Source organism: Quercus lobata, chromosome 3, assembly GCF_001633185.2.
Source record: "Quercus lobata isolate SW786 chromosome 3, ValleyOak3.0 Primary Assembly, whole genome shotgun sequence".
Taxonomy (NCBI): domain Eukaryota; kingdom Viridiplantae; phylum Streptophyta; class Magnoliopsida; order Fagales; family Fagaceae; genus Quercus; species Quercus lobata.
In genome coordinates, this window is record NC_044906.1 from 67,973,404 (window position 1) to 68,000,810 (window position 27,407).

The 27,407-nt window shown below is 34.7% G+C and overlaps 1 protein-coding gene across 2 annotated transcripts; it reads right to left on the reverse strand.

Annotated features, from left to right (window-relative positions):
- Positions 1–1,700: 1,700 nt before the first annotated feature.
- Positions 1,701–24,252, reverse strand: LOC115978687 (phospholipid-transporting ATPase 3). 2 transcript variants are annotated; one of them, XM_031100532.1, is made up of 27 exons: positions 23,839–24,252; positions 22,179–22,244; positions 20,905–20,966; positions 20,013–20,094; positions 19,722–19,832; positions 18,665–18,742; positions 18,354–18,450; positions 17,257–17,363; positions 16,386–16,451; positions 15,140–15,261; positions 14,922–15,006; positions 14,741–14,818; positions 14,479–14,595; positions 14,027–14,173; positions 13,839–13,943; positions 9,729–9,871; positions 8,929–9,030; positions 8,765–8,828; positions 8,462–8,674; positions 7,351–7,516; positions 7,148–7,227; positions 6,810–7,049; positions 4,864–5,085; positions 4,485–4,652; positions 3,934–4,296; positions 3,729–3,835; positions 1,701–2,249 (listed from the first exon to the last, which is right to left on the reverse strand). In XM_031100532.1, the coding sequence occupies exons 1-27, from the start codon at positions 24,043–24,045 to the stop codon at positions 1,943–1,945; spliced, it is 3,705 nt and encodes a 1,234-aa protein (XP_030956392.1). In that variant the 5' UTR covers positions 24,046–24,252; the 3' UTR covers positions 1,701–1,942. The 2 variants fall into 2 exon arrangements, with proteins under 2 accessions (XP_030956392.1, XP_030956394.1); XM_031100534.1 differs by lacking the exons at positions 20,013–20,094; positions 22,179–22,244; positions 23,839–24,252 and having other exon boundaries at positions 1,835–2,249.
- Positions 24,253–27,407: the final 3,155 nt, after the last annotated feature.

Consider the following 27,407-nt stretch of genomic DNA (forward strand, 5'->3'; position numbering starts at 1 on the left):
TGAAAATGCCAAAAAGTTGCTTTCATATTCTGTTTTCATTCTCACTTTTTTCTTTTCTTTTTTTCCTTTTTTTTGGGTATTGAAAATGAAAAAAAGAACCAAAAAAAAAAAAAAATCAAACTCAAATAAGTTTTCACTAGTGAGTTCCACAGAAAACAGAAAATGAAAATAGAATACGCTCTGTTTTCAAAAGAGCCAAACATAGTATGTGGACTCTTGTTTAAAAGTATTTCCTAAAATGTTTTCAATTGACAGTAGACAAGAATGCTTACACAACATCCTAATTGGGTGGTGAAGACATGATATGGACTAGGAATTTGTGATTAATTTCTTTAACTTGTAATCTAACTTCTAGTCTTCTAGACATGGGAGGTATTGCAAGTTTTGGAAACTTTCTAAATTAGGGAAGTTTGATGTCTGATCTTGACTTCTTTTTTTGATGTTTAGAAGGGTAATTTTCCTTTGAAAAGCATCTAGGCGATAAGGTGCTTCAGAAGGTCTCATTCTTTGCTTGGACAACTAACGTTGAAAAAAATCTAAAATATCATCTTTGGAACTAAAATATTTTGATTATTTTCTCAGGAAAAAAAAAAAAAAAGGATTTTCCACTTACAGGGTTTTTTATTTTACTTTTTCTTTATTATTTTAATTGGATTATCGACTAGTGTTCAATATGCAAAAATAGCAAAAAATTTATTAAATCTTCGTTTGCTTCATTGTACAGTGGCAGGAGATATACGGATTCAGTTGCTTGTTTAAAATGTTTGTTTGAGTGAAGGATGCTCTTTCTTGGAGTACTTACATAGCTTTGCTTTTGGCTTTGTGATTTGTGATCTCCCTTTGCCCAAAGTCTTGTATTATGTAAGGAAAACTCTACTACTTTGGTCCATGTTAATATTTACACTGTGTCAATTTGGTCCCTAATGTTTTAAATGTGTAAATTTAGTCCTTAATCTTTTGGTATTATGTCAAAAATAGTTTATATCATTAAGTGATGAATGAAAAACTAACAGGGATAATGATCAAAATAAAAAATTACTTTTATACCACCTAGGATGCTTGTGGACTGCCACATGGCCTAAAAAAAGAAGTTCAAATTATAATTGGGATCTTAAAATCCCAAAAATCATTAAGGAATCGGTGAGAAGAATGGGGAGAACAGGGCACACAAATATAGCAAATTGATTTGATTATACCGTTTCGTAAAGCTTTTCAGATTTTGCATAAGCACTCAATATCCTGAAATAGATTATTGGGGCAGGATACTCATTTGGAAAGAAAATCTAGTTTTGTACTTCTCTCTAATTTTATTTTATTTTATATTATATTAAGGAGGTGTGTTGTTTCCCTAGTAATTATTTATACATAAATCTTGGATTCAGAAGCCTTCTCACAAAGTTTTGAAATGATTCTTCATCCTTGATAGAAAAATTAAGTTAGAGACCAAAATGATAATTTACCCTATTATATATTTTCTCTTGTTTGCTTTGAATAAAGGCATTTATTAATTAACTACTAAAAAACAGTCACTTAAAACTCTCATCTAACTATCTAAGAGTGAACCAAAGGACACAACCTTTTTCTTTTTCTTTTTTTTTGGGGGGGGGGGGGGGGGGGTGGGGTAGAGGGGGGACACCACTGCTGCACATAATAAAACCAAAACTTCCTCTTCAATCAATATACAACATCAGGCTGGAAACTAAATCAACTTGAACAGACCAAAAATTGCTCATTTGTATTTGTTAGATCAAGTACATGTACATCTGTAGCAACTCTAATAACCAGTATTTCCACGAGAACAAATTTATGGGTGAAGGAAAAAAATGGACCCCCCAAAAAATAAAAATAAAAAACAGTACTAGATATGGCACAAGCTAATTTTACAAACATTCTATAGCTGACTGTCAAAATGAAAACTTTTGTACAATAATAACATTTCAAACTATTTCTTAAGGGGTGTCTTTGGCCGAGATTTCATACTGGCTCTTCGAGCAACATCCCATGCCTTTTGTGGGGCATATATACCTAGCTGTGCAGCAAAAAACGACTCATACCCAGGTGAGTCAAAAGCAAAGCCCGTGTGTTTTGATCTTTCTTGTGGGAGTAGAGATATGGCATATCTCCTTGCCTCAGCTGGAGTAAGTTGGTTCTCAATCTCAAGCAAATCTGACCGGCCAGCACTTTCAGGCTCATGCCTGTGAATTTCCTGAACAATCTGATAATCATAGGGGAAGAACCATCTTTGAATCCTGTATCCAGATAATCCCAAAATTAATGGAGGCAATTGAAGCACACACGCTAAACAAAATGAACACAGAAACTGCAACATAAAAATAAAGATGTTCATATGCAAAGTATTTATATATATGAAAAAGGGTTTACAGAAGGGATGCAAGAGCACGCACAAAGTGCAAAATGGGATGGAAACTAGAACTTTAGCTATATATGCTATATGCATGTAAGTCTGTGATCTTAAGTTTCATATTATACCAAAATAAGTGTGAAGTTGTGAACATTGAAAAAGTATTCACCATAAAATACGAACAAGTGGTTGACACCCTTAGTGAGTATCAGATGTTTTGATGCATGGAGACACGCCTGTTTATTTCACCATTTAAATACATTGTGGCAAATATGGGTATGCCCAATTTTGGACAAAGCCAATCCTCCCTTGAATTATCTTCCAAGCTTGAAATCAGCCAGTCTAGGTGTGCATTTGGAATGAGCCAATTTTTTCAGCCTATCTCCACTTTCAACTTATTTTTTCTACTATTCATGGGTCTCACTGTACTTTTTGATACTATTCATGAGTCTCGCTATACTATTCAGCTTATATTTTAACCTTTTTTTACACTTCAGCAAAAAGTTTTCAGTTTTAACTAAATAAGCTATTCCAAACGGACACCAAGCGTGCGTTTGCTTACCAATGTTTCTGCGTTTGCCTTTTTTTTTTTTTGCTGGTCCCATGGCACTGTTCATGGACCAGCCAACACCTAAAAATGCATGAACAGTGTTCGTGAACAGTGTTTTTCTTTCTAGAAAATATTTTGCTACAATGTTTTCAGTAATAAGTTTTCAGTTTTCAGCAAAATAAACGGTATCCAAACAGACCCTAAATAGCAAAGAAATCTATCCAGATTAATACAGCCAGGAGCCTTCTATTGGGTATCCTAAGAGAGTACTGACACAAAATTTGGGAAATATGAAAGAGAGGAAAATTAAAATCAATTGCTATTAAAGTGTTCTTTAATCATGGAATAGCTAACTAAGCAAACCACTATATAAGCCATATCAATAATGACATTGTCACAAGCTTTACTGCTTTAGTCAGTTCAACCTGACCCTACCTAAAACGACTAAGTGAGAGTTTGGGGAGAGCTGAAAGTTGCGTTTCACTCCTGCATTTTCATGCTTTTTTTTTTTTTTTTTCCCTCTGCACGTGAACAGTAAAATCACTGTGCAGAGAACAAAAAACACTATTTATGCACTGTTCACGCACTGTTCATGGATCCCACGACACTATTCATACATTTAAAAATTATTTTGCTGCAGTGTTTTCAGTTTTCAGTTTCAGCAACAATAAGTTCTATCCAAACGGACCCTAAAGCCAAGTTGTTAATTTGATCAATGATAACATGCATGGAGACAAGCTTAATTATGCATAAAAAGACTCATGACCATTTCCATTTATAAAAGCTGTGGAGTGCTTTGAGAAAACAATTTCTTACCCTTGGTAGATGAAGTCACCAAAAAGAGCAACAATGGGAACAAGAAGAAGTGTGACATAAAAATATAATGTACTCATCAAGACATATATGACAAAATAAACATTCTCCTGCAGTGAATGAAAAAAAAGGAGGAAGTTAGCATTTAAAATAATTTGAAAGGGATTTTAGGAAATATACCACACAAAAAAAAAAAAAAAAGACCCACCTGTCGATCCATTGGGGTCATAATTCCTGAATAAATAAAAATGAAAATAAACCATGCTAAAATACTTCCCCCAACACTAATGTAATGCCACCTAGTAATCGAATTACACATCAGAAGAAGTCGCAAGTTGACTGTTACTACAACACATGTGAAGGTCATTGTGCTGACATCCCAGAGACCAAACACCTTCCCTGATGAACTTTTAGCACCTTTACTGGAAGTGGTCACAAAGCAATAAAAGACAAGAGATTGGTAGAAAGAAAAAAAAGCCCATACTGCCACAACCCTCCATTTAAAAAAGACATTTCTTATTCCCTCCATATACAGTTCAGGGTACTTCTTAGAAAGGGTTGCACTGACATCCTGGAAAAGAACAAAAGTAAATAATCAAAAAACATTTCCCTACAAAATAGTAAAAATACAGTGCACCTAGTAAATTATATTTGAGATATGGAATGGCCTTCTGATACAAGTTTTCCTAACATAAGTGATGAACCAAACCAATTGCATTGGCATCAACAGAGCTGCAGTTGTCTGAAAGAATACAGTACCTTATCAAAAAGCCCAACCATGATCACAGGCAGAGCTGTAAATATGACATTATACAGGGACTGGAACCAATCATCATAGAATCTCTGACCAGAGAATCCAGTATGAAAGGTGAACCAAAATTGAGTCAATGTGAACGTAAGATTCTTGTAAAAGAAGTATGTCACAACCTGCAATGAAAAAATTATATATAAGTAACCTCAAATTAGATATTAAATCTTTTTTTTAATTTTTTAATAGTTGGTAAATTACACACGCACTCAGCCGATCTTGAACTTACTATCTCATCCCCTACCCTCCCAAAAAGAAGGAAGAGGAGCCATTTGAGTAGGGATCATTCACAAATATTAACGAAGTTTTGAAGTTATAGAAAATCCATACCTTGCATAATCTAAGATAAGACCACCGCCCATGCACAAGAAGCAAATCCGTAAGAAAGCGAAACTGGGCTATTGCAAAATCACTAGCCATCACTGCTTGCATCCCTTCCATCCCACTTATTCCAATGCCAATATGAGCAGCTTGAATCATGCTAACATCATTGGCACCATCACCAATACTCAGTGTAATTTTCCGAGCACCTTTCTTGACCAGAGTTGTTACCTGTTAGGCACCATCAGTTAGTGCCATAAGAATTACATTATGCTTTTAGAAGCAAAAATGTGCAATCATTACTTTTACTTCACAAGAAAAGATCAAGCTTAGAAGCACAGGGTCCAACCAAATGGACTTAAATTTAAAACTCAAGACTTGTCAAAGATTCTCTCAATTTTTCAAGGAACTCCAATGTGAGGAGTTTGGCCAATCGTAATCTATGAAGCACAGGTGCATTTCTAGATTCAGGTACGAGTGCGAGACTTGGCAATTTTTGAAAAAATAGGGTGCGGGTGCGGTGAGGTGCGGCAATTAAAAAATTATCAAAAAAATTTATATTTATATTTTCTATCTATTTTTACTATTAAAATATTCTTAGAAAACACATTAGATTCACAAAACAAAGAAAGAAGAAGGCCAGAAACACAAAACAAAAAAGAAATGTCCTACACTCTCACCTAATCATGCCACGTATCAACAATATCAGATCATGCACTGAGAATCTGCCATGTGTACCCATCTCAACCACAACGTGTCACATCAAGGTAAAATGACCAAAACAGCCACATGACTTTGGGTGCAACTAGGGGGTCCAATAGAATACAAAGCAAAGGGCATTTTGGGGTAATCAAAGTCCTTTTATATTGCAACTCACTTTGTCACAGGCCAACAGAGTAGCAGTTGTGTTGTTGTGGGTTCCTGTGGTGTTGATGAATATGGCTCTCTCTGAATTCAGTCGTGGGTTTCAACTCAACAGTAAGGCTTAGGTTTCAGTTTTTTGCTAGTGCAATGCATGATTCAAGGCCAATTTCAGCCATTTCAATCAGTTTCGGCCGTTTCGGTCAATTTCGGCCGCCAGCCGATACGACCCGATTCTGGCCAAATCGGTCTGGTTCGGCACGAATCGAAGCCGAGTCGGCACGAATCGAAGCCGAGTCGGCACGAATCGGAGCTGAGTCAGCATGAATCCAAAAAAAAAACTCAGACACAGCACCGACGCATAGGCAGCCGCGTCGATGGCCACACCCTTCATCGGACTCTGGTGCGGCACCCTCCCAGCCGCGTCAGTGCTTCACAGATCGTAATTGAATCAATATGAATGCCCATATCCACAACACATTGATCACGAATAAAAAAGGTTGGCCTTCAATTGAAAAGTTTATTAAGCTTTTTTTTTCTTTTTGACAGTGTGTGATCTTAATTGCTATATTGAGGGTGAGATTGGTCAAATTCCAGTGGAGTTCCAGTAGGAACTTCAGAGAATCAAGATTACACATCCTCAGTGGCAGACCAGGCACAAGTCCTTTGGAAGGGGATGCAAGAGAGTGAGATTGAATAAACAAAACAAATCAAATATAGCTTGTCCAAGTAAAACAGCATTAAAATTTCAATCCATTTATCCAAGTATCCAGAGACAGGACCTTTTCTTATGGGACAGTTGCATAAGACGACCCCATTTCTCTCATGACATGGTATGGAATGCAACTTAAAAAATTTTCAAACAGAAACCAAAGCCAAGCAAAGAAAAGAAAATAGCTCACTCAAACTTATACATCAATGGCAATGAAAATTCAGAAAGCAAAACTTTGTCAAGTATTCTGCAATGTATCAATAGCTCACTCAAACTTATATATCAATGGCAATGAAAATTCATAAAGCTTCACAACAATTCCTTTTCATGCCCCATTTGGTGCTCAGATAAGAAATAATTCAGTTACCATGACAAATCTTACCTGTGCTTTCTGCAAAGGAGAAACTCGGCAGCAAACAACTGAAGTACAATTCAAGCTCAAGTTGAGCAGCATCACTCGTAAAGTTGGGTCTAATGCATACATCAGACACTTTCCATCTATTACAAGTGCTAATTTTGGTCCAGAAACTGTCCGAAGACTGTGCTGTGCTTCCTCAAGGCACTTCTTCAGCTCTTTCTTAACTTCCTCTTTGATGAAGCGTGCAATTTCCACTTGGTCACCCTAACAACAAAATTTCAATAATAATAAATGAGCTCGAAATATAACTCTTTCCAGCCTATATACATGTAAAAACTTGTTAGTTAAAAAAGGCAACTTACCCTATCTTCAACTTCTCTAATTGCATCAGTTTCAGAACTGATGATAAACTGCTTCATGTCATTGTTAATTAAGTTGCAGGCTACAGCAGATAGAAACAAAGAGAATACTCTAAGTTGTTGCAGACACATAAAAGGAAATGACAAATAGTTAAAATTAGAGAGAGAGAGAAGTCAGTCCTAGCTCTCATTTTATACCAACTCACCATAAGCTATGTTTATTGCTGTTTCCATCTTGTCCCCTGTCAATACCCAAATCTTAATACCAGCTCGAGAAAGAGTCTCAATACAAGCTGGAACTCCTTCTTGAAGCTTGTCTTCTATAGCAGTGCACCCAATCAAAATAAGATCCTTTTCTATAAGTTCTGCCACCTGCATAAGTTTTACGTTTTATTTCAATAATTACTTTTTAAAAAAAGTATTAATTGCTTCATATTTAAAAATAAAATAAAATAAAATAAAAAAACAAAGGAACACAGAAATTAACAAAGTATAAAAGGCACTAACATCATGCTCGTGTAAGAACACTTGATTCACAAAATTTAAAACTAATCAATATGAAACAATATATAAAAACTTCAAATATGTATCATCAAAACCTTATACAAGAAAACGAACTTAAGTCATACTTCTATTGAGAGCATAAGTTCTGTAAAATATGCTATACAAAACTCAAATCATATTTTAACAAGTGTTTTCCAGTCTGTTTCTTTAGATCTCTTAAATGGTATCTTATTTCAAAAATCAAGAGTCTACAGCATGTCACACAAAACAGAAGTGTATTTTTTTGTAAGAAAAAGAGACAGGGAAACACACAACAGTATATATAAATAATAAACCAGTGTCAAAATTTTCCGGGTGACAAGATTTTTTTTTTTTTTTTGGGGGGGGAGGGGGCACACTTTCACGTACAAACAAAAAGGTATTCAAAAATACCAGCAGATTAATATCCACAAATAAAGGGTTGGAAAAATCATTCTTGTGACAATTCCCTCAGTTCAGATTTTGAATCAAGCATGTTCATATAGAACTCCAGAGACTATCACACATCAGTACCCAAATAAAGACTTGGAAAAATCATTCTTGGGACATTTCTTCCCGCTTACATTTTGCTAAGTGATCAATTGTAATCCAGGATATGTAATACAGCATCATTCAAAAACAGAACATAAAATAACGTCATTCGTAAAAGTGATAATTAATTTCTGCATAAAGAGAAGCATTCAAAAAGAATATTAAAGAAAAGAAATTATGTTTTAGCAGAGAAATGCAATCAAATTCCAGTGAATTAACAAACATGTTTCCCAGAGGATATACCTCATCCAACTTCTTCTCACGATCTCGAAGAGAAGATTTAGCCTGGATAAACTTCTCATTCCATCTCTCATACATATCAGGACTTAAATCTCTATAGGCCAAGCAAAGTGTACGTAAGCCAGAAGATCCAAATTGCTCCAGTTGTTCCCTTGTAACTCTCCTTAAATCATCAATGACAGGAGCCAATCTCTCAAATATTACAGAATCAGCACCCTGTCAAAAGTGGATTCTAGTCAAGTGTTATTTTCTTTTCCAACAGACAAGCAATGTTCATACTTTTTAGAAGCCTTACAAAACTATTACCTTACAGTACAACACAAGCCGACCATCTGGATAACGACATACAACAGACTGACGCTTCCGTGTACTAATTACAAGCAACTGATGTTAGAAAGGTGAACCCTGAATTTATAAAAGAAGATAAATGACTCAAAAAAAAAAGAAAAAAAAGAAAGATGCATACCCACCTATTGAACTCAAGGACATTCAAAATCTCATAAGACACATCTTGGATTTTACCCATCTTCTCAACATTAGATTCACGAACATATATCATGGTAGGTGTACGCCTGAGAATGAGAAAATCATTAGCCTCAAAACAAGCTGGATACCTGGAATAAAACTTACTACTTGTATTAAAAGAAAAAGGGGGCTGGATATCCTGGAATGACAGCAGCTCTCTAAGACTACTCATAGCCATATTGAAACATTTAAAGTTGGGTTTATGTATAAAAATATAGTCTGTAAAGGTTTAAGACTATTTCTTGTGACCCACACTCAACTTAACTTAGTGCTCAATGAAACAATTCCAAAGTCCTAAAAAGCCATCTGGCAGTAGCTACTCCAACCCCAATGGGGTTGCAGATGATACACAAACCAATGGTGTTAGATTAATTAGGATTTGTCACTTTATGGTATTAAATAATGGGAAAAGTTAACGGATGTCCTAAAAGCATTGGTTTAAAAACTATTTTTAGAAACATTTTATGGGAAAATGATAAAGCAATTTTTTTTTTTTACGGCTTTATATATTTCCCACGAAAGTGATGTCAAAACTTTCCTAAAATGGTTTATTAACAATTGCCCTAAGGACACCTGTTAATGTGACCCTTAAACAATATGGTATCAAGGCTAAAAAATATGGTATCAAGGCAGAAAACTTAAGTCAGAAAAAAATAAATAAATAAAAAATCCCATTCTTCAACAAGGCATGGGAGAGAATGGCAAGTACAAACTTTTTTTAATAGATAGAATGGCAAGTACAAACCTGTAAAAGAAGAAACCAAAGTTCTTTGCAGCAGTAACCAAAGCAGCCTCATCAGGGGATGCGGCTTGATATGTGATTTTTTCTGGGCTTTCTTCACCCTCAGGGAGTACAGTATGACATATAGCAAGGCATCTGAAAAATTCCTATTAAAAGAACAAATACTATACTCAAAACGAATTGTAGTTAAAAAATTATATTAAAAGATTATACCTGTTTCATGACGTGTATAAGCTTAAACACCAAACACAGTAGTATATCAAAGCAAAAGTTGAGAGAATGTTCAATTTTGAAAACCAAAGAGTGCCTCAAGTTAGGCCAAGTGGTATACCTTCTAGTAAAAAGGAATTGCAATTGATAAAAAGGAATTACATACAATTGGTATGATTAGAGTAGGCAATTACAACTAAAAGACTAACAAGCGTAATTTAAATAGGTAACTACAACTAAAATATTTGGTGTAGAGATATTCTTATACATACTTCCTTTCACTAATTTATTAATAAATTAAAACAAGTGGGAGGAATTTTTTTTTTTTTTTAAAAGGCTACTTCAAAATCCATTTCGACAAATTCAATGTCTAATTCAAGAGCCACCACTCAGGTCGTCTTGCAATCTCAGCAGTTACAACTAAAAGAGTAACAGGTTTAACTAGAAGAGATAACAACAACTAAAAGATTTTCTGTGGACATATTGTTTGATATTTTTTTTCTTTTGACTATCAAATTTAAATTTTAAACAATTGAGAGGGATTAAAAAAAATTGGTGGCTACTTCAAAACCCATTTCAACAAATTCAAGGAATATTTGATCCCTAATAGTTTATTCTTAGTATTACTATCATAATATATAAATAAGTTTGGCAAGTGATTGATTGTGAAATCAAATTGAAAATAGGAAAGAATGAAATAGGTTTCCTTTGTGTTTAAGTTGGTTTGGAAGTAAGAAAGATTTTCATTTTTTTAAGTTATAACAATAGCACCGTGATTTTTTTTTTTTTTTTCTCCCTATAAATCATTACAAGTTAAAATCTTATTTTCAATTTTGTCTGATACTTATCGTTCTCTTCATTTTATTGCCAAGGAGAGAATTTTTTTTTTTTTCTTTTTAAAAAAGATAGGTCATGAGAAGATTATCAACAAATAGGATGTTTGTACTTCAGTTTACATTTAAATAAAGTCATACATTTCAAAATTAATTATAAATATAATCTAACGTATTATCCTAATAATAGGATTGTCAACAAAATATTTAAAGATGAATAATGAAGAAAAGTACCCGTGCATTGCACAGGTTACAGGTAGGGCTGTACAGGCACTGCCTGCCACCGTAGGAACCAGCCAGAGCCAAACTGACCGCCCACCTCAAGCCTCCATTGCAGGTGCCAGGCACGGTGGTCAGAAGCAATTTTCAAGTATCAAAGTCTGCTGGTACAGTTGTCGGCGAAGGTTTTTGGATTCCAACAAACACTGAACCAAACCAATTTGCTTACATATATACATCTATATATATTTCAACTTAAGATTTCTACCCCTCAAGTCAGATCTAAGATTTCCACCCCCACCCACAACACAAAGTTTTGACTTGTGGTTTGAATCCTTAGAGTTTTCTGGGTTTGATTGTGATTTAAGTTTCAGATCTCTCTCTCTCTCTCTCTCTCTCTCTCTCTCTCTCTCTCTCTCTGTGTGACGGACTAGGTGGAAACCAACCACCACGCCAACTGGAACTACCGATGTTGCCAGAGAACCGTTCCTCAGGAGCAGCAGCAGCAGCTTGGGTTTTTAGGAAACCAAAAGGTCAGATGCGGTGCAGAAGTGGCCACACAAACCGGCTGCACTGTGCTGTGTACAGCCCTAATTATAGGCAAATTAAAGGTTCTTACTCAATTAACAGCTAAACACTACTAAATCCTAACAAAAACGCCAGCACTATTCTTGATAAAGTGTGAACAGCATTTTCAACATTCCTTCTCACCCATTACATTAGAGTAAGAATCCATAACAGAAATGAAAATCCTGATTAATAGAAGTTATATAATTAAACAAGATCCCAAAGACACCCAAAACTACCCAACAATAAACTTCGCTGCTAAAATGTTTTAAGCTCACCAAGAGAAAACGAGGAAAAAAAAACCATGGAATTCCCTGACAATGCAGAGTAAGCAGATATGACAACATAGCAAAAAATTTGGGAAAAAATTATTCTATCATATAAAAATTCCCCCCCCCCCCCCCCCCTGTTTTGATAATGTGGGAACCTTTTTGAAGAAGATCCATTACTCACCTCTAGCCAGTAAAACCAATAGGCAATTGACCCCACCCACCAGAAACAATTGCCAGGTAGGGGTCAGAAAACACCCAAAACCCATTAACCTGCCCATGACCCGCATTTTTTAAGTAAATCCTTACCCACCCATTTAAAGTAATGGGTTAAATGGGTAAATATTATTGGGTTTCTAATTTGAGTATTAATGGGTAAACCCGCTGGGTAACCTATCTTTTTCTTTGTTTCATTTTTTAAAAACCTATCCTAAAATCTAATTTTTAATGTTAAAAAAATAAATAAATAAATCTAAACCCTAACACAAACTACTGACCCTCTCTGGTTGATTTTCTTAGTCTTTTCTCCAATTTTCCCAGCCACTAAATAAATCCTAAGATCGTAAAGCCCGCCCTCCCTCTCTCTCTCTCTCTCTCTCTCTCTCTCTCTCTCTCTCTCTCTTCCCAATCTGAGAAAATTATAGAAACTCGCTCACAGGTCACAGCTATACCTTACTCAAGCACCAACAAAAACAAATCAAATCAAAATCAAAAACATTTTTACCCTAATTTATCAATCTGAATCAAAAATTGAAATCATTCCCCGAGATCCAACTCATTTCTAACTCCAAGCTCCTCACCCTAAGTCAGCAAGTCAGTATCACAGCAACAACAACTATAAGAATAAGCAGCAGATTTGAATTCCATTTTCAATGCTCCTCCCAGTGAGGGTATGATAGAGCCAATGGTGGAAGCTAGGGTTTGGTTTTGCCTTTGGATTCCTTTTGTTCTCAACTATGGTGTAGACAATGACCATTCCGAGTCTGGAAACAATGTCATCGAGCTAGCACAAGGGAATGATCTTGCTCTCTCGTGCAATTTCTTCATCACTGCAAGCTTCATCGTGAAGTAGTTTTTGCCTTTTGGTGTTTGTTTGTTTTTTAATTTTTGCTGGAATTGGTGCTTGTAAATATGTGCACCAATCTAATAATGGTTAAATGGGTGGATTAGGTCCCACTTAAATTAAATGGGCAGGGTGGGTATTTAAAATTTACTTAACGGGTAATAAGTGGGTAAAATGAGTAATTATATACCCAACTCATTTATGACCCAACTCAAAACCCACCCAACCCGCCTAATTGCCACCCCTAAATGCTGGGTAATTCAGGAACATTCATCCCTGACAGGCTAAACAATTTACGCTTGTGCCCAAGAGCAGATCATATTGATTAATTCATCAAGTGAACTTTCAAATTACAAGTGTACAGACCTTCCTGTCTGTGTAGAATATATCATATATGACAAGCACCAAGGCTATCTTAACCTAGTTTCAGTAACTAGGACAGATTTGAGGACTGTTCCATCAATGGCCAAAAAAATATATGTTCCAATATATATTCTAAAAAAGTAAAAGTCACAACTCAGAATCATAAACTGAGCATAGTCCTCCCAACCATGCTGCTTAAAGATTCACTAAACAATAGAATCAATACATCATAACTGGTAGAAAAATCTTATCCTGCAAAAAAAGAAATCTATCTGTATATCAGAACCATTGGAAATAGTTCTTCAGCCCAGCCATGTTAAGCCAGCAAGGCATTCCCCCCTTCTTACAGCAACTGTCAGAAACTCTTAAAAGACACATAGAACATATATAAGAATTGACAAAGGTAATATGAGAGGCAATCAAGATAAAAAAAGATCAATGCCCTAGTACAAGCACCAACAGTTTGACCAAAAACAAGTCTCATAATAGAAAGCATGCTAAGAAACAAAGCCTGACTGTAATTATTCGCTCCACATTAACATATGGAAAATATATTGCATACAGTGCAATTTTAGATTAAACAATCTACCTTGCAAGTATCAGGATTAGGCTCATTTCTCCAAGCTCCTCGCATAAGCCTAGCATCATCAAAATTAAAACCCTTCTCATGCACTGCATTGGCTGATTTCCGATCCTGTGACAATTTAATAAAATCGAAGTTATCTTTAGTTAAAACAGGAATCATGTCCATCTCCATAAAATGACAGAAATGTATACCTCCACTTTTATGCCATTCCTCTGTGCTATTCCCTTCTCTATTTCAGTGATGCCAGTTCCATACACCTCTCCTCCAATTGAACACTTAAAGAACTCCATTAAATTTCTTGTTAAAGTTCCAGTTTTATCAGAAAAGATGTATTCCACCTGATGACAAAGGAACAATTCAGAACAATATAACTAACACCTTTGAAAATCATCTTTGATTAAGTATATTAAAAAAGTAGCAACTCAGTACAGGCAACAGCAATATAATTCCTAAAGAAGTGTAACAGAATTAACTTTTAATGATGAAGAAGATGACAACAAGAAGTGTAGTAATTGAAGTTTCTTTTGTTTGGTAATTTAAAGTAAAAAAATATAAAATAATAATAATATAAAAATATAAAATAAAATAATCAACACCACCACCACATTGCAACTCACTCATCATCAAAATGACAGCAACTTACCTGTCCAAGTTCCTCATTCAAATTGGAAGTCCGAGCCAATGCTGGAGTGTTGGTTTCACTGTGGTACATATGCAAGTCCTTGTTGATGTATTGAGTGGACTGAATAAATTTGACCATCTGAAACAGCATTCACAAAAATAATAAAGAATTTTATATTCCATTTCCTGATGTTAGCAATGTGCAGCTGTTGAATAGGATCACTTTCTTATCAAGACCTTTTACTTTATTCAGCACACAGATAATAATGCACTAAGGAACCTACCTCAATGGAAACATAAAGAGAAATGGGGATAATGGTTGAGTACAAAGTAATCAGCGTAAACATAGTCAGAACAGCAACCTGAAAAACCAATAAGTAGAATCAGATGAGGAAAAATTAAGAGGAATAAAACAACATGATCTCAATCCATATTATTCAGCTCACTGTAGCAATAATACAATACCAAGAGTCGGTTGCCAGGATTGAACTGATCATCCACACTTTTACCAAGAGATAAGTAATAGTACTTGCGGTCTATGAATATACCACTGAAAAATTTCATGAAGCCATAAACATCACAACATGGGAAAACTCCAAAGTAATGTGAACAATTTAAATTACTAAAAAACTCACAAACATGGTGAAATATATAGTACAGACTGGCAAGCTTAATAGTCAAACCTGCCTATGGCTCCAATCAGACACATAGTAAATAGAACACCAAAAAGCATGAGAATGAGTTTGTCAAGTTTTCTCTCTAATGTACTTCTTTTGGAAGGAACATCATTGGCATTCATCATAACCTGCAATTAAATCCAAACATCCATTAACATCATTGGCATTCATCCGTGTTTGCTTTTCTCTCTTTTTTGTAATCTTTGATATGCTTTGTGCTTCTTTGCATAAAGCAGTTTTTTTAATATACATTTTTCTTACTTATCAAGAAAAGACAGTAGAGACAAATGACATAATGGGGCGGATACCAAAAAATAAAAAGGACATAACCCATATAGCAAAAAATATTTATGAAACTAATATCCTCCATCAGTTGCAAAAAGAAACAACTTAGTGGATCAAGACTTTCCAAGATTTTTTTCTTCCTTCTGATAATTCCCTAAAATGTTTTATAAGTGCTGGTAATATTTACAATAAATAAATAATAAAAATAACCAGAACCAAGAAATTTTTTTTTTAGGTTAATTATAAACCATTGAGTTAGAAGTGGAGGGAAGAGCATAAACAAGAAAGTTGATGCATCAACATAACAGAACACATCATAACATTGAACCTAAGAAGCATAGAAAGGCCTTTGCTGAAGTGTCACCATGTATGATACATGTTGGTTATTGGCAAGTATTGGATATGTTTTCAACACATCTGACACAGGAAATTGGCATGCATTAGTTATGCCTCAAAATGTCTGACATGCTGTACATGTTCAAAATAAAACAAAGGACACATCCAAAGACAAGAAAAGATCATTTTGTGTAATTTCTATATTTTAAAGTAGGGCATTTGGTGGTAAATTAGAAAAGCAAGGGGTTTGTGAACACATAGAAATTCTGGATTTCCATTGATCTCATTATGAGAATGTTGTTAGACCACACACAAATGTGTGTGTGCGTGTGGAGAGAGAGAGAGAGAGAGAGAGAGAGAGAGAGACCTCCACTTTGAGCTTCACATTTTCCACCAACCTTTTTTTTCTAGTTGAATATCTTAGAAATTACATGTGATGATATTCAGATCACATGCATAAGAAACACACACGTCACAAGCAATATACACATGAAAACATAATCATGTCTACCCATGTCCTATTTTAAGATTTTCCATTTTTTATGTTTCTCCATGTTTCCAAGCATGGGGGCGGGCCAAAGAGAGGAAAATAGGTTTTGAGTATATAGCAGTGCAGTTCATGATATCAAACCTTTGTTTCATGTCCTGTAAAAACAACAGCCCCAACAATGTACTCCGTATTCCTGAGACTGCACCCCTGGAAACAATTTAGAAGTGCCAATGAGCAAAAGCCAGCTAAGTTTCACCAATGGAGAGCAAACATTGAAATCAACATTGACCAAATAATAAAATATTAAAAAAGACAGTCAAAAAAAGGATTCTTTCCTTATATGTACTAAAAAAATTTATTAATAAAAGAGATATCGATGTAAACTATGCAGCACATACAAACTTCCCCAAAAATTACAATTTATTATCTAAAAAATCAACAAAATCTAGAAGAGAGGAAATGTGGGTGTTGCATAAGTATTTGCTCATACAAGGAGGGTGGGGATAACAATTTAATTACAAAAATAGGCAATGCTACACTGCTAAGTGTATGATGTTTCCACTCTCTGTCCAAATAATACACATTAGACAGAAAGAAGCCGCATTCCAAATGAAACCATTCCTTCATCTTCCTAGTCAACCTTTGCAGCAAGTTACACATCAACAAACTTCTTCAGCATCACCTATTGAACTCAAAATACATCAAATACAAGAGACCAATGGTCAACTCTCTCCCACTGCACTTACACATACGATGCCAATTCACCATGATCATAATTAAACTGATAAAGGGATTCTGAATAACACATAAACTGGTAATCGGTCCAACTCAGAAAACATTTCATTTACACCACCAAGATCAATAAAAGATTGGAGTGCAAAAGACTCTTAGCAGATAGTCAAGGGCAGCAAGAACAAATTTAATGGCAAAGACTGAACTACTAGAAACACAAGGATGAAAATCAAACAAACATAAAGTGCAAATGCATGAGGAGGAAAACTCAATGTCATACTCGCAACAAGATTTGGTTTGGAGAGAGAGGCAATGTTTGCTTTTGAAATAAGAGATTGCCAGTGAAAGTGTACAATGAATTGTTTGGTTGCTCGCACTGCACTTCACCTGCAATAAGGAAAGGAATGATTTTCAGATTTTTTTTTTTTTTTTTTTTGGGTGGGGGGGTGTTATAAATGATAAAACATATTAAAAATGTCAAAAGAGGCAGGGGCAAAACCCAAGTTCACAGGAAGTATACATAGAGAAATAGCCCAGAATAAAAGCTTGTCAGGATTGAAACAAGCAAGAGATCTGGAGTTTAGTTTGATAAGCATATTGACTTGAAAAAACAGGGAATGACGTTAAGTTTATATATTATATATCAATTTCTAGGATAATTTAGTCCCATGGCAAGTGTAAATATAATTGTATAAATAAGATATTTCAGAAATAAAACTTGAAATACAGATCTGGAATTTTATTCCAATTTTACAACCAAACATATGAATAGAAATAATTATTCCATTACAACATCTAATATTGCTGGTAATATGAATTTCTATTCCTAACTTAATCCCATTCAATGTAGGCCTTAAGTTTTTGGGACAAGTGTTAATCTATCATAGTATCAGAATAGGTGATCATGAGTTCGAACAAGGTCTCCACATGTTGGGCCCCACTAATTAAGGAGGAGCCTGGACACGCATGTGTGAGGGTGTTAAAATAATGGTTAAATGATTAAGTTCATAATTTCCTAATAGTTTAAACTTTTGGGACAAATAGTAAATTATCAAAGCTCAAACATCTCAGACATGGTCTGTTCAATTGCAGACCTAGTAAAAAAACATTTTTTGTACCACTGGTAATTTACAGCCATTCTCTTAGGTGTATGGTTGTAATAAGTGGGGAAAACATGCACTTTCTCAAACACTGATTCGACATTTCCTATGAGCTTGTCCCCCTCACTTATGTTTGCCCAGCTTTTGTTTCTAGTTACTTTCCTAGTGCTGTATTCCCAGTTTCATTTTTAATTAACACTTCCCATTTGTAAACGACTGCATAACAGCTGGTCAACAACATTTGTGACAAACAAATGGAGCAACAAAAAAGCTAAACCTTTGAATTCAGATGCTTTCTCAGGACTCAAGAAATCCCAGGTCCTTTCCAATGCCTTCCTAATTTTCAAATTTGTTTCCCCATCTAAATTTGCAGTCTGCAGCCAACAATAAAAACAAATTAAGGAAAAAAAGAAGAGATAAATGTTAAGGAAATATATTTTTTTATATAGGTATATAGTGGGGAAGGTGATAAAGTTACAAAATTATAAATAAGAAAAACCAAACATTCTTCAATCTTCTAGAAAAATCATGATAATAGTTACATTTAAAAAATAAGAAAAATATAAAAAAAATAAAAAATAAAAACACCTCAATATAGCAGACACCATCTGAGTTTGTACTAGCAAGAAAAAGCAAATCTGCAGGAAAGAATCCGTCCTGCTTAACCTGCAACCATGCAAAATTCACATCATAAAGATGCCTCTGACATAATTCTTGTGTTGTTAATAGAAAATTATGACATTGCTAATAATAACGACGGCATCAATATCAACAAGTAGAGCATTTGAACAGCTGAAAGACAATCTACAACTCTTGAAACATAAGTATTATACAAAAATCATGTAGGAATTACTTGAGAAGTGTTCTACTGCCCAACTCCAAGTCCTCACAACTTTAACTAGCCACATAGAAATTGAACCAAGCAGGAAGCAGAACAATTAAACCAGTTTTGCACGGCTATTCGCACAACAAAAGAATAGCACACGCATCATCAATATGAAATATTTGTTATCGTCCAAAAAGTAAATTTTTGAGAACCAGTCTGACAACTAACTCATCAAGACTAGAGCTGCAAAAGAAAATCCAGAAAACCCCTACCAAGCAAAAAAAAATCCATCCTAATGAGAAATGACAAAAAGGCAAATCATATTTAAGTGCCACAATTACTAGTTGGCACAGCTCAACCAATGGACATGGTAATGGGTGATATATTCATACATACCATATATAGATTTATACATCAAAATTACTTATCAAAAAAAATATATATTTATACATTAAAATCAGGGGACAAAGCTATTTGCAGGATATGAGAGAGGAAGAGGTGAATAGGACGCTCAACATGCACTATGCAACCTGGTAATATTACAAGCATGAAATAATAGGCAGCACAGTTGGTTAACACTTGACCACAAAAAATTTGGCTCAGAAAATGAGAGAACGTCACAAACTAAATGACATAATTTGCATACTTGTAATAATGCTACAGTCCACAGAAATGACAAACAACATAACTGCCATAATTTATCTTAAGGATGATATATTTCAAAATTTTATGATTTTACACAAGTATCAAAACTCAATCTTAACATATAAAACACAAATACATGTCATTACAAAAAACACAAAAATGTAGAATACTCACCCTGACAATGTCCCCAACCTGCAACTTCTTCCAGGGAAGAGGCTCCCACTTTTGATCTAGCAAGACCTCTATAAGATTGTTATTTATTGACATGTCATTCTGAAGACGCTTCTGTTATACATGATTAAGGGGAATAATCAAAAAATAAGGAACTGAGCCTGGTCCTACAATTATACTCCAAAGCAGATAACAAAAGGAAGATAACAAAGTTTCTTTAAAGAAGCCCAAGCCAAATAAATAAATGAATACAAAAGAGTGCATGCCACAATGAGCAAAGACTGCAGTACTCACCCAATCCTCAAATGCTTCTTTAACTAGAGAGACAAAAAGCACCAGACTCAAAGGGACCACATTCGTTATTGGAGATACAGGACTGCATGATCAAAATAATACTTAGATATCCAGATTCACAAAAAAATCACATATCGGTAGGATAGATCTCATGACCCTAGAAAAGTTATTTAGTATTATTTTGATCATTATGCCATGTGGAAAGAAGACAAAAAAGCAAAAAGCAAGGCTTGTAAAAAAACACAGAAAGGGAATGAATCCCAACATGAAAACAGGTTTCAACAAATGATAATAAACATAAAAAATGAATCATTTATTCAACATATTAGACATCACTTTTTTGTAAGATTTACAATAGCCCAAAGGTAGTTTTCAACAGTTGAATGTCTCAGCATTACACAAAACTTCATACTAAGCATCCTAGTAAGGAAGAATGGCTTTCAGTGAAACCAGAAGCAGCATTCCAAATATATTGTAGAAGTTCAATTCAAAATATTGGGGTGCATGTAATCTCCCACTTCAAAAATGAAAAGATAAATTCTTCAAAAGCACCAGACAGCCCCAAGTCTAGAAAGAATTTTTACAATTTATTAGTTTGGTTACATAGTAACTGTATAAAAAATAAAGGTCAGGATCTAATTGGGGGCAGCTCTATAAAGAATTCATAGAGCACAACCAAATTTGTTAGGATAAGATCTTAGTTTTTTTTATTATGTTTAAGATCTAATAACTCTCACAGGCAATATAGTAAATTATCTAAGATTAATAGGGCACACATGAAATACATCTTAACTAGTAAATATATAACATTACTTTATGAAGAGTTGAATGCAGGTAAATTTGGAAGCCAGCCAACTGAGTATAAGTTCAAGACAAGCTTAAACTAACATACCTGATACTTGTTGCTGATAAAATTGAGATTGAAAGAAAGTAGAGGTTAGCCACCCGCCTGAACTGTCCAGTGTAAGAAAAAAAAAATTTCTCAGGAACATAACCAAAATAAAATCACAGGAAAGGTGGCAATGAACCAACCATAACCCATTAGTTAGATACGATTAACCATAACTTATCACTATATAAAAATAATATTAATTTCCTAAACCCAACTCCAAAATTCAGCATTAAAGTCATGGTATCAACGTCAAGTACTAAGCTTGCATAGTTTAAATTAACCTACGCCATTTTATTGAAGAATTTTCTGGACTCCATTTACTAATTCTTAATAAAAAGACAAGCAAGGGTTCATAATTTTTTTTTTTTTAATTGAAAAAAGAGTTTCCAGGTGAGGTGCCCTATCATTTCTTTTAGTGCAGTGATCAACAAACGAGTAAATATTTAACATTGTGTCAGACTACTAATGTTATTCATTTGTAAGCTTAAAATACATTTGAAGTAGGACCGAGTAGAGAAATCTATCCATGTTTGCTTGTGGTGGGCCTGGGTTTAGGAAAATTAAGGATCTGGGGTTAAGAATTTAGAAAAAGATTAAGGCTACAAAATTGAATAGCATTTTGAAGAGAAAGGACAATAGCACAATCTTTTAAATCAAATAAGTTAATAAAAATTCTGGAGAGCAGCTTTGTTTGAGAACTTTACCTATTGTTTCATAGGCTATTTGATGGAGAAAGTATGTGAGATTAAAGGGTTTTGATATGTATGGAGAAGGGCTTGATTTTGGGTTATACAGAAGAAGGAAAATAGAAAAGTTCGTTACCATTAAGGGCTGTGTTGCACAGACACTTGAACAGTATCAATGTGCAAATGGAGAAGAGAGAGAAGAACACTTAAAGGCATAATCACCTCAAAACCCAAAAAGCTCATTTTTCCTTTAATTTTGCGAATTTGAGTATAATGAAGCACTTTTATATAGACAATTCCCTTCCAAAAGAATTCATATTCCCCATTTCCACGATACCAAGAAATAGAATAACCAGTTCTATGCATCTCCACTTGTGCCTTCTAATACCTCAACACCAAACCAACCCCTTGATAGGTCATAGGTGTGTTGAGAAAAATATTAGGTTGAACTTCAAGTTTTAGCATAAATTGGTTCAGAAATTACCACGCATAACCGCCACCTTCAATCATAAACTAACATCGAGGTAAGAGTTTAACATAACAATCAATTTACCCATGTTATTGCCAGTATGCTCGAAAGTAATTTACCTGTTCAAACAGTCCTTTCGGTAGAAAAGTAAAAAAGTTGAACTTCGTAGTTGATATAGAATTTCCCTGACATAATTGATACATACAAATCAAAATGAAAGAAAATTTATTGGAACCAGTTGCAAGCCACATGTAATACAACATCAACAGAAGTGCAGAAATTCCCAATTTCCATATACAAACATTCTCATCCATGCAAAATACTAATTGAATTCAAGATTCAAAAATAGGCCTTTGGCTGCACAAGACGGCAGATTTATATTTCTTTTCTATGTTATACTTATGTACAGTGGCTTAATGGCCTCTTGACTTCACATGACTGCCTGTGGTAAATGATAGATATTTAACAATTCTAGACTTGTAACTCAACTGATTTTAGCACCTTCTGACGTTTCCAATGGAGACATCTAGGGTTCAAATCCCCCCACCACACCACCAACTATCAATGTATCAAAACTAGTCGATAACATGATTTGCCTATCAAAAAAAGAAAAAGACTCTCTTCGAGTGGGCATCGCAGTATTTTACTCTATCCTTGTTTTCTCTTATGGAGTTCCTAGTTTCTTTATGCCCCTACCGTTGATTCATTGGTGCTTGATCTTGTCACGATACATATCTCTTTTCTTTCTTGCTTTCTTTTTCTCATTGTATACTGCATGTATACGCTTATTTTGTTTTTTAATGAACTGCACTTATTCATCATAAAAGCATACAAAGCTTTTTACACTAAACTACCCCCTTCTTTCATGTCTTCCTCCTCTAAACTAACCACACCATAAATAAAAAATTTCCCAATATCGTCAACTCACCTATGGAAATTCGTATATCAAAAAGGCTGCGAAATGGGTACTCACTCCCCACCCTAAAACCCTCCTCCCCAACAATGGGTTAAACCATGTAAGTCCACAGGGCAATTTTCTACAAAGGCCTACTGTTCATTCATTCATTCTTTTCTGTTCTGCTTTTGGCTGTATTGCTTATATGTTAGTGCTAGTGTATACGTATGTCTGTATATAGAAGTTTCCGTTGCATGGCACAAGCACCCACAAGGAGTTCCAAACTAATCTTCAACCAACACCATGCCTCTTAATCAATGCACTTCCAGTTAAACATGTACAAGTTTCAACATCAACTCCATATCTAATTAATATATCAAAGTCACCGTATCCAATGACAGAACTATAGCTAAAAACCAGGCCGTGGCCCCAGCCCCCCTCGATTTACAAATATTAGATATCTATACCTACAATTTTAAAATTTCAATCCCAAAAATTTATACTTGGCCCCTCAAAAATCAAAAATTAGTCAAAAGTACCAATTAAAAATAAAAAAGTCACATAATTTTATTATGTTATTGATGCAGTACCAATCAATGAAATCAGTAGCAACTTTAGCATTTTCAATGTTCATATTTTGTTAAAACTAATTTGCATAATAAATAAATAAAATCTTTACACTTAGGCCCCCCAAAGTTCGAATCCTGATTTTGTCCATCATCAAAATCCATGTAAGCAATAACGCAATCAAATTCAACAATTCTTCATAGCTAAAAAAGACAAATACATATTCATCAACCATATAAACTTTCTACCTTCCTTCAAATTTTTCTCAGCAACCAAACAAAGGCGAATTCAAAAAAATAAGAGAGGATTCTCCAAACCTTGAATCTGACGGGTTGATTGGCCTCGCGATCGTTGCAGTAGATGGTGCGGTGACCAGGAGCCTGAGGCGTGACGTGGCCGAGTCGAACCGTCGTCGTTCGAGTGGAACGAACGCGCTCGTTGAGCGTAGAATAGTTATTGCGATTTCGACCCATTCTGGTTCCCAATCTCGATACCCTAACCCTATCCCAGTCCCACCCACTCATATTCCTTTTTTTTCTTTTCGATCTGATATTTATAATATAATAATAAAAATCAAATCAATCTTTCTGGTTGGGAATGGCCGTTTTAACTGTCGAAAAAACTAAAAAGAGAGTCTCGCTGGCTGGTACGGGGGAAGTTGAAACAGAGAGAAGTGTGTGTACGCATTCAACGACCTCCCACCCCACTTCTCTCCGCTTCCATTTTTTTTTTCCATTTTCCTTTTTTTTTCTTTTCTTTATTAAACTTCGCTAGCTTTTTTTTCTGCTTTACGCGCGATCCCTTTGCGTGTGTTCCGAGTTTTCCTTTTTAAAATTTTCGAGCTTATTTGTATATATATTTAAACACATGTTTTCAGTTTTTAAACAACATTACATGTATTTTTATATATTTTTTCATCCATACTTATTTTCATCAAAATAACTGAAAACTGTTATTTAAACACGCATACCAAACTAGCCTTAACATTTTCCAAACTTATTTGTAGAAATTTTCTCCAAGCCTATTATAAAAATGGACAAAACTTCAGTACTTAATTGTTGTTTTTTAGATTCCCTCTTACGATTCAACCATATGGTTGTACTTAACTAAAAATACATTTATATCTTATAATAAAAAAGTCATATGGCTGAATATTAAGAAGGAAACGTAAAACCTAAGTTTTTCCCTACAAAAATATGTCATTTTAATGCATAAAAAAAAAATTTAAAAAAATAAAAAAAAAAACTACTTTATTATTTTTGATGGGGATGAGAAACAAGTATAGTTCATCCTTAAGTTGTCGTCCAGTTCATATAAGAATCTACAAAAATTGGGTCATCTTCAATTCATCCAAGGTGTTGTCTAAATCCAGAAAGGTCGTCCAGCATAGAAACACCTAAACGGCCCCTCAACACTTAGAAAATCTTTGGAATGAATTTATGCACAAAAGCTTATAATTCAAACCACGTTCTACTATTTTGAAGAATAAGCGAAATCCTTGTTCATCGCTTTAACTTCTCACTAAACTCTTAACTTCCAATGACAGTTATAGAAGACAATATTAAATCTTCTAACTTCTATAGCAATTGTAGAAGTTAAGTTTAAACCTTGTAACTTCCATACGGTTTGAGGAAGTTACCAATCAAGTAAACACTCTAAAGCTCTCTATATAAGGACCCATCCACTTCAAACAAAAGTAAGTTTCCACCACTCCTCAAAAGTTGGAATTCTTGAGTTCTAAGACAAAACTAACTTAAGCATCGGAGGATTCTTGGTCGATTCACCCTAGTCACCTTTGATTTTGTGTTTCTTTCTTTTCAGGCCTTTCAAACAACTTCTAATCCATTGAAACCCGAAGCATTCAGCCTACTGACTTTCTGTGTATCATCAATTTTAATATACCATTTAACAATACATCATACATTACATTTTATACTCTTCAATTTCATACATTAAAATAACCTATACAATACATTAAAATAATATTTAACTAAAAACTCAACAAACACAACCTAGGCCGCATGTACACACAATTTTCATAAAAGATAAATCACATGGTCACGAAATAGTGCAACAAATAATCAATTTTTATTGATTTGTGTATATGTGGGTACAATACTCTGTATGAATCTTTACGGTGAAAGAGTATAATGAATTTTCTCTAATTCGATCTCTAAGAAACTTTACAATCCAAAGGGACTATGAAACTTGATCTTGAATCGTGCTTTGATGTCTCCAAGTTGAATGAATAGTTTAATGTACTTGATTTAATGCGAGGGCTATTGGCTTGATCTCGAACTAGATTAAAGGAGAATCTCCACTTTGATTTGAAGAAATAGGAATAGGCCTTGATGAACAATGGAATTCTTGTAAACTTTAGAAATGACTCTCTATTTTGGCATAGTGTCAGTAGGGTTTTCTCTTTAAGTGTCTGTGTCTTTGCTCATATGAGAAGTCTCTATTTATAGGCAACTCAATAGTATTTAATTTGAAATTTTCTCTCAGCATTTATTAAGAGTTAATTATGAATTTAATTTGGTCTTTCATTTAATAAGAACTTTTCATATAGGTCTTTTCTTCTGACGTTGTCATATGGCTTTCTTATTTGATATTGCCACATGGCTTGATTTCATTTGCTGATCGTCCACCTCATCAGTTGGAGATTAATTTGATCACAAATATTTTATCATGAACAATCGGACGGTTGTTAATACATCATAAAATTTTGAGGTTTACACCACGGCCACCCAACAACCACCGTCACAACCAGCTACCACCAACCAACAGCCACCACCACACAACTACCACATTCTCCACAACCCAAAACACAACTCAAAACAAACCCAAATGCAAAAAACCACACAACAAAATCCAAACCCACTACCACAAATTGAACCACTAAGACCAACAATATCAGCCACTACACTCCAATCACAATCAACCATAATCACCAAAATAACCTACAACAACAACCCAAAAAAAACCACCACCACAAACAACCACTAACTCACTACATTCACTTCTCAAAATCCATCCAAAAAAAAACCCAACAAATCCAATAACTCGCCAATCAATAGATAGAGATCTGGTGGCGTGGGTGTGGCTTGGTAAGGTGGAGGCATGGAGAGGTGACCAGCGGGGCAAGGTGGAGGCGAAGCGGGTGGAAGGCAGGGCGAGGTGGTTGACAAGGCGAGTTGGAGGCATAGCAGGTAAGCATCAGGGCGAGGTGATCGACATGGTGAGGCTGAGGTGTAAGTGAGAGAGGAAGAGAATGAGAGGCTGAGACCCAAGGGATAGAGATGAAAAAATATGTGAAGGGAGAGAGATAAAAGATTAAAAAATTAATTTTTTTTTTAGCATTTGTGTCCGCACCGTTCCAAATTTGGAACAATATTGTTCACCTATGCTAAATCTTTTAACATTTGGAACATTTGATGTGAGAGATTTTTTGGTGTTTGGTGTGCCAAATGCTAAATATTTGGCATTTGGCACACTAATACTCTTACATGCAAGAAGTTTGTTTTGATATAAAATGTTTTTAGGAAAATATTTTACGCATTTTACTATGTTTGTTTTGTTTTAAAATTTTGGTGACCTATAAAACTCAAGCAAGAACATGTAAAATGTTTTACACTCAAACAAAAGGGTAAAACATTTTACATATTTCTCTTAACCTGTCTCTCGCTTATCTACTATTGCTAGAAGCCACCCATCTTGCACAGCTAGACAAAAGACCACCAATCGACACCATCATTAGCACCGTACACTTGAAAATGTTTTCACTACAAATATTTTACATGTGAGATATTTTACTTTGAAATAAACGAAGTATCACATGACCTTTTATAATAAGTTATATGACTTGTTTAAATAGTACATGTGGATA